This window comes from Anas acuta, chromosome 9 (genome assembly GCF_963932015.1).
Source record: "Anas acuta chromosome 9, bAnaAcu1.1, whole genome shotgun sequence".
Taxonomy (NCBI): Eukaryota; Metazoa; Chordata; class Aves; order Anseriformes; family Anatidae; genus Anas; species Anas acuta.
The window spans coordinates 19417468-19433051 of NC_088987.1; the positions used below are offsets into that span (position 1 = coordinate 19417468).

The 15584-nt window shown below is 35.3% G+C and overlaps 1 protein-coding gene across 3 annotated transcripts in view; it reads left to right on the plus strand.

The window, feature by feature from the left end:
• CLSTN2 (calsyntenin 2) overlaps positions 1-15584 on the plus strand; it is a 350903-nt gene that overhangs the window by 263414 nt on the left and 71905 nt on the right. For all 3 annotated transcript variants that reach the window (XM_068691530.1, XM_068691529.1, XM_068691532.1), the window contains 3 exons: positions 4122-4317; positions 6142-6350; positions 12482-12631. In XM_068691530.1, the coding sequence (XP_068547631.1) occupies positions 4157-4317; positions 6142-6350; positions 12482-12631 (520 nt within the window). In that variant the 5' untranslated portion in view covers positions 4122-4156. The remainder of the gene's footprint in view (positions 1-4121; positions 4318-6141; positions 6351-12481; positions 12632-15584) is intronic.

Here is a 15584-nt window from a genome sequence, read left to right on the forward strand (position 1 = left end):
TCAATAAGCAATCAAAAGGCCACTAGAGAGGGTAGAACATGCAAAGAACTGTGGTTGGAGTTAATGAAACATAAACACATTTTGTAATTACGATTCACATACAACTGTTGCTTTTTAAAGACTAATGGTCAAAATGATCAAATATCAGGGATCCCAGCTTTTGATGGCAAGTCTTTTGCATTCTTGGTGTAATGAAAGCTAAAGAAAAAGCAAAGATTGCTGTGAAAGGCAAAGTAATTTGCAATTTTTTTCCTAACTTCTGAAATTGAGCTCAAATCAATAATTTTGTGTAGTTGTTAAAGGAGTAACATCTTTTCTTTCTTTTTTTTTTATTATTTGAAAGCATAAGGAGTTTTGTTTTTCATATAAAAGGCAGTAATTCATAATACAATTTTTTGATTAAGGCTTATAATTATTAGATCTGTTACGTGAATGTTGCTGAATAGGAAACATTGTCATTAAGAATTTCTAAATGCTGCAAGAATTTGTTGGTTATATTTCAGTAATGATAAACTGCCAATAGCTTTTCAGCCTAGTGTAATTGTTACAGAAGAAATGATTATATGATTAATATTTATTTGGTAATAACCTATGAATCTCTAGCAGAGCTCTCAAAATCATATAGGCTTCAAAATTTATAGTGATTGGCTATTAATAGTCCAAATGATATGAAAAGAAAAATACTATGTCCAGAATTGAATTAAAATGTTCATTGAAATAAAGCAACTCCTGGTAAAGTTAAACCCTGCAACCAGGAGATTTTATAGGAAACTAACAGAAAATGTTCAGGACGTAACTCTTGGCACTGGGAGAAGAAATACTTTCTCTTTACCCTGGAGATAACTGCTATAGGATTTCATGAATGTGGTATCATCAGCTTATACCTGTTTATCAACTCACTGCCACCACTGCTTGGATCAACAAATCCAATATGCACCTATTCCCAAACCTATTCAAATGAAATTAATATTAATATTTTTCCTGCATTGTCTGTTGTGAGGAAGATACTGTCTCTGTGTGCACTCTAATTCACAACAAAGAAGGCAGGTGGGGAAGGCAGCTTAAATAATGAGCTTGAATAAGACAGATCTTGTGTCCTTATCCTTGAATGAGATACTTAACAGTAAGTATCTAAGAACCCAGTAAATAACACAAGCTTGGTACATTTCTTACAGGCATCAAGGTAGGAATGAGGTTAGCTCAGCTGGATTTAAAAATAAAACCCTGTGGCTCCATTTTATAATGAAAAATAGTATTTGTTTTATTTTAAAGAGAATATTTATAATGCCTAGCAGTGGTTCCATATATCTGTGTGCATTAGTCTCATAGGGTAAAGATAGACTTCATTTATTTTCTTTGTTACAGCTGATACAATTCTGTTGTTTCCATTTTCAATAGTCATTTCATTAGCCCACCTTTTTAGAATCATTGCTATTACTATACATTTTCAGTCTTCACCAACATTAACTCATTTATTTAGAAATGGTAGTAGAACCCTTGTTCTGAAAATTCTTACCTCACTTTTAAAGTCATGTGCTATTATTTTCACATCAGTAGGTTGCTGTAACCAAAATCTCCAAGTATAAGATTTTTTTTTCGTAGTGTGCTTACAAATATTTCTGTGTATCCATGCAGCTGTCATTATTTTGTCTTTGGCAAATGTGAGCATAAAAGACAAAATTAGAGTTATATATAAAGTTGGAGTATCTAGCATAGATAGGAATGGGATACAGAGACTTCCAAAATATTTGCTGAGAGCTAATTAGGGTCCTGCTCCTCTGATTGCTTTGTATCAGCCCTCTATGCTTGGAAAGGAAAAAAATGATAAACATTTAGACTAAGGGTGAGATCACTTTTTTTTTTTTATTTGGTCTGCCTGGAGCTATTTCTGGCTTTAAGAACAGTAGGCTTGGATGTCTGCAAATGCTGTACTGTTTACAATCCAGCAGTGGATCAATAAAATAATAAACACAAAACACTGAAGTGAGGACTTCTGTCGATGGATTGTGCGTCTGTGGAAAACTGTTATTAAGAAATTATAAAAGCTGCTATTACAGAACACAACAAATAAAAATTTTCTGTTAAACTTCACATACACTGTTATTTTTGTATTAAAATAAAACTGAAATCTTACAGTATCATTTTAGATGAATGTTACAGTTTGAAGTTGCATGGAAATTCGTTTTTTTATTTTTTTTAGAGATGTGTGACAATGTGAACAGTGCACATGATAAAAACTATACAAACTGCTCCACTTCAGCCTCCTCTTAGTGCTTTGTTTCCTATGAAACAGTTCATAACTATCATGAAGCTTCCTTTTATGGAGATGCAAACTCAGTCTTTTTCAGAGTCTGATTCTCAGGATAAAATTCATTCTTTTCTCTATAGCTCAAATATTTGCGCTCATTGAGGATGAGCTAAAAAGAGCTTGGAACAGAGCACATCCTTCATCTACCTTGACGTACCACACAGCCCTTTCATGCCATTTGAGTGAGAGGCTGGAGCAAGCAAATGTTCAAGTAAATATTTGATGTGTTTTCCCAATGCCTCGTAATTAGTAAAACAACTGCGTGCTGATCCTGTAAAGACAGTCACAGGATTGATTACAAGTATTAAGTGGGGGATTCATTTGCCTAAAATGTCAGTGTATAGAGCTGAGCACAGCTTCAGCTCCCATCATAATCAAGGGAAACCTGTGCGGAAGTATTGAGGGAATATACTTAAGGTCTGTATTCATACTTCAGATATGCCTAATTCCCACCCCCAACCTCTGTGCCCAAAAAACACAGGCTCACACATATCTGTCCCATTTTTTTCATTCTCAGGTGTAATGGGAATTATGAACTCCAGCAATTTTATAACATAACTGGACAGCCTCTTCTCCAAAAACAAACAAAAAAATGTTCTAATACAAAAAGAGAGAAAGGAGTTAGTCTTGCATTAGAGGTCACAGACTCAGGTTTTATTCAGAATTTGGCAGATGACTCAGATATGATTGGCAATGAGATTTCCAAAAGGCTGCAACTGTAAATTGGAAATAAATGGAAAAGAATTACATGAGTGGGAGACAGCTTTGAATCTGTAATGCATGTCCTGAGACTGACTTGCTCATAAAAGAGCATGTGTTTAATGTGTCATAAAAATATTTTAGCCACATTGGTCTTTGTAGAAATGCTTCATTTTTAAAGTAGGATTTTGAGTGGCTAAAAATGAATTCAGCATGTATACTCTTGCCATCAGTATGAAGGGTGAAAAAATAAAAGCATCACCAGAAATTGTATATTTTTTTTTTTCCTTTGAGATATTTTATCATTTTTTTAATGTTGTCTTTTGTGTCCAGATCAGTTTTTTAGTCCTTGCTATATCATCTGTTTGGTTACATAGTATTCCTCTGAGAGAAGCTATGGATCTATTATGTTAGAAGGCAGTTTGGAGGCAGAGTGAGTTGCTGACAAAAAGGCATTCATGTATGGGTGTGTGAATGTGGGTGGGTGACTGCAGTGTCCAAAAGGGACACTTGTCTGTGTTCTTTTTACTACTTCTGTTTCAAAGATGATATATGTGTGTAAATAAAGCAAGATGTATTTTGAACGTGCCTGTGTTCTGCATCATTAATTTTTTCACTGTTGGGAGCTAAACTGCAAGAATCTGAACATCTGCTACCACCTGCCAGTTCAAGTGTCTCAAGGAAGGAGTGACAGCAGTTAGAAAATACCACCTCTAAAATACTCTCTATTTTTCTTTCTGCTATTTTCTTTTAAGTAAATACAGTCTTCTTAATATAGCTAAAAATTTAGCTTTGTGCCATATCTAGGGAATGGTCTGTAGGGCTTTAAGAAACGATTTTGAAATGACAGGGGAAGAGGAAAGGACATGACCAGAGCTGCACTCATCACATAACAGTCCACAAGTACGTGGCCACCATCCCTTTTAGATACATTATAAACTGATACCTGAGTCTATACTACCCCATCAGTGCATGAAATACAAATGAATGCTAATATCTCCAGTGTCACTCTAATACATAAGATTATCATTGTTGTGATTGTTTTATATTATTTTTATATTTATGTTACAATACTTGAATATATCTGTTATCTTATGTATCTTATTTCTCACAGGTGAGATCTGTGCTTTTAAAATCCATGGACAAGAAATGCCCTTTGAGGCTGTTGTGCTAAACAAGACATCTGGAGAAGGTCGTCTTCGAGCAAAAAGTCCTATTGACTGTGAACTGCAGAAGGAATACACATTCATCATACAGGCGTATGACTGTGGATCAGGACCAAGTGGAACAAACTGGAAGAAATCTCACAAGTGGGTGTAAATGACTTGTTTTTTGTTTGTTAGTTATGCATTCGCTCTGCAGTACAGATCAGATTAAAGGGCCCTTTCAATTTGTATTGTAGTCAGGTAGAAAGAAAGCAAACCAAAATGATTCATCATTGCAATAGTTTATACACTTCTTTTTTCCTATTTCCTTTTAGAAAATATTCTTCTTTTTTGCCTCTTGCAGTTTGACCCATTCTGCATTGGTTCCAGCTGAACTTTTTAATAGGATCACTGTTCAAGTCGAGAAGTTTTTGTATATTTTTCCATTCTTGCTTTCACATTAAATACGTTGACCAAACAGATCATACAGGACATGGAAGCTAGGTTTTAATTGATACTTATAAATTTTAAATAGTTTTTCTCTCAGTTTATCTCATTTCAAATGGTAGGAAAAGGGAAAATTGCCCATTGTTTAGTATGTGTATTAGCTACAGCAGTGTTGCCTTTGCACAGTGTGTTTCTAACCTTGGCTTTTGAACAGCAAGTCCCAGAGGAATACAAATCCCCTGGAAGAGAGAGTATTAAAGGTTAATAGGTGGCACTTTTTACTGTGGAGCCAATTTATTTCATAACCTTAAGTAAGACAGTACCCTTTTCCCCTTTCAATTCATGAAACCAAGCTCTAGACCATTTGTCATTAAAGATTAAAATAAATCACGTATAGATGCATAACTGTTATACAGATTGTTCATTTTGCTAAGAGCCACTTAAATAAATGATTAGTAGTAATAGTTCTTCCTTTTGTTCATCCAGGATACATGACAATTAAAAAAACTAATCAGTTTTATTATGCATTCCAAACTCTTTTATGGTATTTTAAGAGTACACATCTAGAAGGAAGTCTACAAAATCAAATAAACATCAAGTCTCAGAAACAGTTTCTCTTTCATGTTGTTAAATGTTATTGTGTTTTTCCCTCATGTCAGTAACAAGCTAGAAAGTGTTAGACTTGGAATATTTTAGTCTAATGATGGCCAAAATGAAATCTGTCCCACTGGGACCAGCCATTTTTATATTTTCCCTGGTTTGTGTAGTAAACCACACGTTAAGCTATGCTGTTTGAGTCCCAGTATTTATTCCTGGCTTTGCCATTGATCTAGAATGTCCCTTCATTTCTCTGTCCCTCTTCTATTCTTCCTATCCAACCAGGCATTAGTCTCATTCAATAGAAAGCCTTTAGAGTTTGTACATTAATGCAGAAGATCTCTTATTTTTGACCCTCAAAAGTTTACCACAATGCACGTATTGATAATGTGGCATGGTTATTATCTTAATGAGAGATGCCAACAGCAAGGATCCAATCCTTAGATTTGTTTGTAAATGAGGGTCTTGGGATTTACCAGAGAAGTTCAGGCCTACATCAGTGCATGGGTCATGGTGCATAATTTGCCTCTTTAAAAGCCATGAAACATTTCAGTTATGAATACTGACACTACTCTTGCCTTTAGAAGGCAAACTGCAAATATTGTAGCTAATTAAGGCGTTAGGTAATTATAAGTAGCAGAAGGTGAAAGGCTTATTTAATAATGAAGTGTTCACAAACTGACCATTTTTAATGAATTTTTAATAGTACTGTAATCCACTTCTTTTTCCACTTCCTAGCGCATTTTATCTAGTGCCAGTTAAGATATTAAATTGGGTAAATTAAACAGAAAATCAAAAATATTTCATTTTAGCAAATGTTGACATGGGTTTCTAGATATTTTTTGTTAGTCTTATCAATTGTTATGAAAACAAAGTGTTAATAACATGTTCTTACTTAAAGTCATGCTAATCTGATTTTTCTCTTTGATTATTTACCTATTCTAGGGCAGTGGTCCATATCCAGGTAAAGGATGTCAATGAGTTTTCACCAGCTTTCAAGGAGAGTGTGTATAAGGCCACTGTGACGGAAGGAAAGATCTATGATAGCATACTGCAGGTAGAAGCTATGGACGAGGACTGTTCTCCACAGTATAGCCAGATCTGCAATTATGAAATTGTCACGACAGATGTTCCTTTTGCCATTGACAGAAATGGTGAGTATGGAGAAATATCCAATTGTAAGTTCTGGAACAGGTAACAGTAATTTCTGTAAATAGTATAATCAGCATTTGATACCAGTTGATAATCTGGCTCTTTGAATTCTAACTCAAGAAAATAGACCTGTTCTCATCTTTGAGAATGAAGGAACTGTAATACTGGAAAATTGTATTTCTTTTATATATGACGTGGTTAGAAAGTGCCACAGTAATTTATCATGATAATTAAAAAAAAAAAAAAAAAAGAAAAAAAAAGGTTTTGAACAATATCTTTCTCTGCCACTAAGGCTGTTCTCTTAATTGTCTCAGATCTAGTTTCCCATCCAAGAGATGGTATTTCACTTTGTAGATATGAGTGCTGCTTTCTCTATACCTGGAGCAGAGACCCATGATTTACCTTGGACAGTTGTGCTACATGTGCAGCACACTATATCAAAGGAAAAAGGTATCAAAGGAAAAGTTCATGTTACTGTCCTTTGTTAATGATATTCACGCGTGCACTTGTGCAGAAATTCAAAATGTAAATTCCTATGCATACAGAACTTGTTTCCCCCAAACAAGCACCCTATGTATATACCCAGCAATTCTCTTATTTATCTTTCCTAACAGAATCATTTAATCCATGTTATATCTAGGAGGAGAACACTTTTTGGAAATTAAATCTGATTTTTGTCCAATTCGGAAATTGAAAACATGCATGTAGCTACATTTTATCTAAGAAGTCATTTTCATGTTGGGATGTTTTATAAAAAGCCTTTTATAAAAAATGATTCAACCTACTCAAAAATGATTCAACTTTATTTGCACAGCTTTTGCATGATGTACAGTTGAGCTTCAAAAGATAATAACCTGTTAGCATCAATAAAATATAAATGACATTGTGAAAAAAAAAGCTTCTTATAATTCTGTCACTCGGAAGCAAGCATTCTTTATACTATATACGGGGTGTGATCATAATGAATACATCTCTGCTTAAGTAAATGAGGTCAGCTGGCACAATAATATTTTGTCAGAGCAATAGCACAAATGATTTTATCCAGGAAGTGAGGCATCTGGAAGTAGATGTTTGTGTGCCATTCCCTTGCAACTTTTCCTATTTGTGGATTTTTTATTTTATTTTATTTTTTTGCTAATGGTGAGATTTCCTGTTTTGTCATAAAAGGCAGTCCTCCACATTTGTTTGAAACCCTTCTCTTTCCAAAGGTCCAAGGTACTCTGCAGTATGGGGCTGGTTACTTACAGGAATTGCAGGCAGTTTCATAAACAGGGTTGTGACTTATCATAGTTAAGTAAAAGAGATGAGTATGATATGGAACATTCCAATTGTTTATGCCTTTTCAGCTGTTATCACACAGTGCAGGTGGCTCATGTGTGATTATGGCTTCCTTTCAGTTGGAGGTATGATCAAAAGCATGTGAAGCGTCAGGAGTTTTTGGTTACATATTTGTCCCTATGTGCTTGTGACCTGCTTTCCAGCAAAGGCAAAGAGAAGTTGACTTAAAGATGACTTTAAAGCCTGCAGTGAATAAAAGTGAATAATTGGAATGAGGTTGTAAAACCTTGCAGTTTTATGGTCTTGAATTCAATTAATAACTTTTTGATCTATTTGTTCACTAAAAGAACACTGCTGCCACAATCAACACTAATTGCAGTCTAATTTGCAATTTTTTTAGATAATGGTAATTGCTTAAGACCACTGGGACTAGAGACAGAGAATAGATGGTTGCACTTTTATTTTGCGACAGAAATATGTTGCCTAGTTCCAACACATCACTGCTCAGATATCTCTCTGTGCCAGCAGATACAAACTTTCTCTGATTTTTTTCTTTGGCATTGTTCCCATTTTTGTTACCTATGGGATGTATTAAAATAGATGTATGAGCTGCTTGGGACTGTGGCTGTTAATGCTGTGCTAATTAGGATTTTGTTTATAGTTTTTCAACCATCATGAAAAAAAAGAAATCTAGGGTCTTTCTTCTAGTGAAAGTCATGTCATTGTGTAATTTGGAATTTATTGTTTTTCTCACTTTCCAGTAACATAGATGTAGAATTTCATTTCCCAGAATGAGTATTTGATCAGATGCTTCAAATCAAATCTAAATATTGCAGAGAGCCCCAGAAGTAGGGGGTAAGGGGTAATGAAAATATGCCATTATCAGTTCCAGATGGTGGGATTTTTTTTTCACCGCCAACCCAAAAAAACAATCATTAACACAGACGTTGAAAAAGATGAACATGCTATTCATCAGCTTTTGCCTTTTGGCACATTTTTCCCTTTTTAGGCAAAAATTAATTCTTGTTTCTAGTTCAATCCGGTGAACATTTTTGTTGTCATGAAAAATTGCACTGTGCATTGGGCAGCATTTGCAGAAAGAGAGAACCCTTTGGACTGCAGCAGTACACAGTCTACTTCACATCACCAAACTGTTCAAGGTGTGAATTAATAGGCACAGAAAGCAGCATTCAGCTCCAGTGTAGATTTTGTAGACCTTAGCAGGTTATGCATTTCAAGCTAGGTAACATAACGTTTCCCATTTACATTTGGCAACTTTGCTGCTTTGCATGTGAGTAAAATTGCTTAAAAAAAGCACAGTACTCACACAACCGCCCCTTTTGTATACGGTGCGCATAACATGCAAGATAATAAACTCTTGGCTGTAGAATACATTCATGCAATAGCAAAGGACAAGTCTATGCTTTGCTATGCAGAGAACTAGGACTAAGGGTATAAGATACAATATGCTTTAAGAGACTTTTACATACAGTTCTGTCTAGTTGTCTTAGCAGTTGTCATCAGTTCAGTTATCATCCTATCCATATTGCCTAGGCTTTTTTTTCAAGTAACAGATTAATTAAGCCACATTTCCTGGACTTATTTGTAATGTCAACAGAACAACATTTTTATATATTTTCTGTCTTGTCAAGGGACATGGTCAAATGGTTAGAGAATTCAGATGTAGACACAAATACTCTTATGGCTCTGACCTGCTCTCTGATCTTGAAGAGTAGGTTTAATATCTGTTTATGACTTAGCTTCCTCATCTTTAAAATGGGTATTACAATGCTTGTCTATCACTGGGAAACATTTAGAAATACATATTCAGATTGCTCTATATGAAGATGAATTACTGAATTATCTGTCCAGTCAGTACAGGTTCTGTCAAATCACGTATCTTTTGAAAGATATTTTTTGAAAGCAGACCTGAGCAGTCTCTCAAGATCACCTTTCCAATGCTGAGATCTGTGTCAGGAGCCTTGCAAATCTGGTATTACCAGAAACCTGAAAATTTATAGTTAAGCATTTACATGTGGCTCTTGTTTGTTTATTAAGCCAGTTTCTTTCTATTATCTATCTATTATTAAAAGTGCACACCTCTGAGAAGTCATTCTAATCCTCCAGTTGATGAATGCTCCAATACAGTTCTTGCTGGCTCTTGGCGTCTGGGGCTGTTGAATGGTTGCTCCTGTGAGCAGGCTGAAGCAAGAAGCCATTCATGCACCAGCACTAGTCCTAGTCTCTTGTAAGGGTTAGGGGGTTGTCTTATCATTCCTATACTTACAGAAAGTAAGCAGGAAATTCAAAAGGGAATATTGCATTCGTAAACTAGTCAAGTCTTTCCCCTGTTCTTGTAACTGCTCCAAAATAAGATGAAAGACACCCATAAAATAGGAACGTCTGCATCAAACTATCCCCCAGACTGACCATGAAGAAATAGAAGTGTCGATGTGTGTGCCCTCATATGGAAATATTGATATTTCTGTTGTTGCTTACCTGATTTTGTTTTGTTTTTAAATCTGTTATACCTCTGGCTATTTCCAGGAAAAGGCAGAGATTTAGAAGGACTGAAGAAAATTGAATTTACAGGGAAATTGTGAACTGTGTAGAGAAGTACTTACTTCCCTCATTAAAATTTCCTTTTTTATTGATTACCCTTTTATTTGTGGATGAGATGCAAATAGGAATTTTCAGTCTGTCAGCTCTAAAACATTAATTAGTCTGTATTTATAGTACTCATCGTCCGTCTACTTTTTAATCATATTGATTAAATTGTAAAATAAAGTAGCATATCAGAGGTAACAGAAAAATGGAATAATTAGGAAATCAATATACTATTCAGTAGCATATACAAGACATCCAAATGACCTTCCAGCATAACACCTAATAGTCAGAATTTTTGTAGACCAAATCATAAAAGACCGTAATGAAGTACAAACTTTGGAAGATAGATTTAATGAAATGTAGATACGTTGTATGATTTCTAAATGTTAGCGGACAGCTAATGGGCCAAACAAATTCTAGCATTCTGCTAATGTCAGCTTAGCCAACTTTGGTTTCTTGAGTTCTCTCTGAGGATTGTGGACTAAAATAATGCCAAGGAGAACTAAATAGGAAATTATAAAAGATTCACGTAAAATAAAATGCAGAAAGGGAAGAACAACTGAGCAGATACTAAGTGAATAGTTAAGTATGTAGTGCCAGTTCTGCACCAAATCCTCTTAAGTAGGTACTAATGAAGCAACTCAAGACAGTAAAATGGGTAGACTAGGTTTCTGTTGTTTTGGTAATTACTAACTCAAAAATAACTAAGTAGTTGATACCATTTGTGCAGTCGGATTTGTGTTGGGAAGATGCATGGCAGACTTAAGAATGCCTGGCAAGGTGCCTGTGAAAGAGAATTAAGGAAGCTGTAGGATATAGTACTGTTTCCATACTGTCCTTCATCAGGACTTTCTGCTTCTCCATTTGAGATACAGAAATGATGGTAGGGCTTTTCCCACGCTGTTCCCTGTCCAGGTGTGGCCTCAACAGTGCTGAGCAAAGGGGGAGGATCACCTCTCGACCTGCTCTCCACACTCCTCCTGATGCAGGCTAGGATCCCATTGACCTTCTTGGCCACAAGGGCATATACTGCTGGCTCATGTTTAACTTGTCCACCACAACCCCCAGGTCCCTCTCCACAGAGCTGCTCTCCAGCAGGTCAGCTGCCAACTTGTACTAGTGTCTGGGGTTATTCCTTCCCCTGTGCATGAGCCTGCACTTGCCCTTGTTGAACCTCATGAGGTTCCTCTCCGCCCAAGTGTTCAGCCCATATTCATTTAGATGAGGAAGAAAGCAGTGTCAATGACATACTTTGACCAGCACCTGTTGGAAATCAGACCACTGTATTTTACTAAATTTGAAGATCTGGGTGCTCCTCACTCCAAATTTGGCCCAACTGATGTTGCACTTCTGTACTTAAAGGCAGTTTTGTGGAGCATTTGTTCAGAATAAGCATTCAGAGAGGTGGTATAGCAGCCCAGCGCAAGCATGCGACATGCTCTAAACAGTCTCAGATTTTGATTTGGACAATAACTGCATTTCAGTGGAAAAGAACATAATTAAAATGCTGAACTTGTTAATTACATGAACATACAGGTGCACAGTAATCTTCCAAGCCTGGAGAAATACTCCGAGAAAAACATTTCCTTGTGAAAGTTATTTCTTTGATCCTAAAACAGGTGATTTGCCACCTTCACACATGTGTCAGGTTCAGCAGATAATTTGTTGTTTCTGAGTTCTGTTTTCCATGTGGTAGCTCAGTGCTGTCATATCAAATACAGCTGAGCATTATTTGGAAGGTGATTCTGCACCTTATTTTTAGAACCCAGGGAAAGGGGTTAAAGGACTAAAAATATCTCTGACTTAAAGGGTAACAACTTGAGGGAGGAAATATACTTAGGCTGGAAATACATTCACCAATGCAGCTCAAGAGTGCAAATGCAGCTGCCACATTAAGGCAGTGTATTCTGGGAAGATGTGAAAAATAAGGTTGCATCTACTCATACTTTAGATGCAAAGATGAAACTACTAGTCTAGTCCTCGGAAAATGTTGTTGTGCAGATGTGTTCTAATTCAAATATGCCCATTTAAATCCTTAGCATTAGTAAAGAATGTTATAGTTTGCCTAATAACTTCTTCATTTGTCTGCTGGATAGAAAGAAAGTACTACCCACTCCTTGTAATTGTCCTGCCTGTGAATGTGCTCCAAAGAGGTTTCAGATAACACAACATTCATGGTTAATCAGCTATTATAATCTGTATATTCTTAGCCAAGAATTGCTGAATTTGTCTTGTATTGATTCTATAGGTAACATCAGAAACACTGAGAAGCTGAACTATGATAAGCAGCATCAGTACGAGATAATGGTAACAGCATTTGACTGTGGGCAAAAACATGCAAGAGATGATGTCTTAGTACGCGTTAATGTAAAACCAGTGTGCAAACCAGGCTGGCAAGGTAAGGTTTTATAGTTTATATATTTTAAAGTTATTTTTCTTTTTTAAGTATTTTTCTTTGCCCTTTTTTCCCCTCACATACACAGTAAGGAGAAACTATGGTGTATATTGCAATGGTATAGAAAACTGTTGTTATTTCTTTTGTTTACTTTATTCTGAGCCTGTTAAAAATGTGCATAACAATCCCATAGTTGGTTAGATTTGCAGTATTTCTTTAGTCAGAACCAAAAGCCAAACACAAAGAAGGCTGAATATACAGAAAGGTTAAAAAATGTTACTGGTTTGCCTTTCTCCTACTGCTCCTTTAAATAAACCTTTTGGAGCCACCATGACAAGGTACTTTTCCTGTCTGGACCAGAAGATTTCAGATTATATTATTCCAATATGGAAATGTCTTCTGTATGCATGCACAAATGTATGAGTCAAGGCATGCTCAGCCAGCAGTAGGTATGAAAGGCATGTTTTATCCAGATTACTGTCTTTGTATTGAGAAATTTCGGTAGGTGTGTGTGTGTGTATATATATATATATATATTTATTATTATTATTTTTAAAGGGGTTTTAAGGAGCTGCAGTCTACTGTCTAAAATGGTGAAAACCCAACTAGTGGTATACTGAGAAGACAGATACACCACAAATTATAAGGAATTAAGATGAAAAGGAAGGCTGGATTAGAAAAAAGTAACTTGATATAACCCTTATGAGGGTTTATGATGCAGATGTTATCTGGGACTAACCTGAGCTTCAAAATTGTAATTTTTAAAGAGAACAAATGAGAAGGAAAAAATTCAGTTCGGTTGTTACACATGAAGGCAAATTTGGTGAACAAACACCAAAAAAAATAAAAAGCATTTTCTCTGTAAAATAAGGCACCCCCCTGTCTAAAGGATTTCACACTGGCATAAATCTATAATATAATTTAATTTTCAGAGTCTTCATTTAAAATATTTTAATTTCTCAGGAATGTATTAGCTGCCTCCACCCCCCAAGTATTTTGAAGAGCATTTTTATTAAAAAAAAATAATAATAATAATATATATATGTGTATATATATCTATATCTATATCTATATCTATATATATATACACAACTTATTTGCATATCTTAAACAGATCTTATTGTTCTAAAACTCATGACTTATGCTATAAAACCAATACAGTATCTTTACACGATGGAAATGTTCTGTTCCTGCTTTATGGAGTCATTGCAAATGAATGAAATATACATTCTAGGTTGGAATTTGTATTAGAATCGGTGCAATTGTTGATTTGTAGTTTCCACATAATTTCCACGTTAATATTTTATTAACTGGATAATTTCTGCAAAAAGACCTCATTAATGATACATTTGTACTACCCACTATTGTCATACTTACTTCATAGTTCCAGCATCAAATATAGTATAGATGATTATTGATGGTCCCATCAGGTACATATAGATAACAGGTTGCCAATGAAAGTAATGCAAACGAACTCACATCAGGTTTTTCGTTTTCGTTATGCTTTGTTTATTTTCAATTGTCTGAAGTCTTTGCAAGCCATTTAAGGCTTTAATGCAAAAGCTGGAATTGATCTATTATTTTATGCATACAAAAATTATAGTTTCGTAGAAGTCAGCTGTATGTTGGTTGTTTGTTAGACAAACTTTCAGGTATTTGATATAAGGGGCTGCCAGGTTGTAATTTTTAATATGTGATAGTAGAAAAATAGACTGCTCATCTTGATTGGGTTAAAAAAGTAAAAAAGGGAAACAAACAAACAAAAAAAAAAACAGCAAACAGGGAGCAACATCTCTTTAAAGAAACATAAAAATGTAATCCATGATAAAGTTTCAAGCAGCTTGTCTAAAGTTGCTTGAATTTGGGCTTTCATTGTGCTTGAATTTGGACTTTTTACTTCTGTGGCAGTTTGGCACAGTTTTTCTTCCTACTGGTCTGGCAAAGTTTTACGATGTCTTAAAGTTTATCGTAGGCAGGGCATAAATATCAAATAGGTTCTGCTCTGGCTTATTCCATGCTTGTTGAATTGTACTTTTCTATCTGTCAGAAAGACGCCTGCTTCATTTCACTGGCATGTTTCCATGTTGAATTACACACAGTGCAAGTGGACAGTACTTGCCTACTCAGGGTATAAGGTCCTTAATTAAACTATTGAGTATATGGCATTACTTCTTAATCATCACATCATTAATTATAATTTGAAAGATGCAATTAAATACTTGTATACAGAAATGTGTACATTGCTTTTAGAGAATTTTTTATGCCTACTTATTTTTAAAGGTAAAGATAGTTGCATAGCTTGTGGTGTTTTTCACTTTGAACCATCTGTAAAAATTAACTGTCACTAGAAAAATAAATTAAATTAAATAAATAAATAAACAAAACCTTTAGTATTTCCAGTACTTAGAGAGTACTTACACTTACAGTGTTCTTACTTCCCTGCATCTGTCACTCTGTGACCTCTCCACAGAGAGACAGCTAGCAGGTATGCCCCATCATCTTTGCAATAATGATATATTTGAAGACTAGATGACTAGGAAAGGTACAATAGTGTTTTGCTTGACAGAAGAGAAATATTCTGAGCCTTTGGCTATAATACAAAACTTGATGAAATATGATTTTTTCTTGTTCTTCAGTGTTAGCTTGAGCAAATAAATACTTGGAAATTCACTTTTATAACAATGGCAGTTCTTAAAAGTTATTGGCTTTAGTAATCTGAAACACTGTGCAGTTCTTCACGTGAATATCATGAATAGAGATGGTCTAATAAATTAAATGTTAGAAGTTTCGGTGCCATCACAGACACTCTTTTGATAACCTCTACTGCATAAGGGTGAGACAGCAAAGACTTGGTGTATGCAGAACAACATACAAAATTATTCCTGTTTCTAGAGGACAAGTCCATATGATAAGAATGTATAGCAGGGCAAATAAGACTCAATAGGCCTGGGTGCCA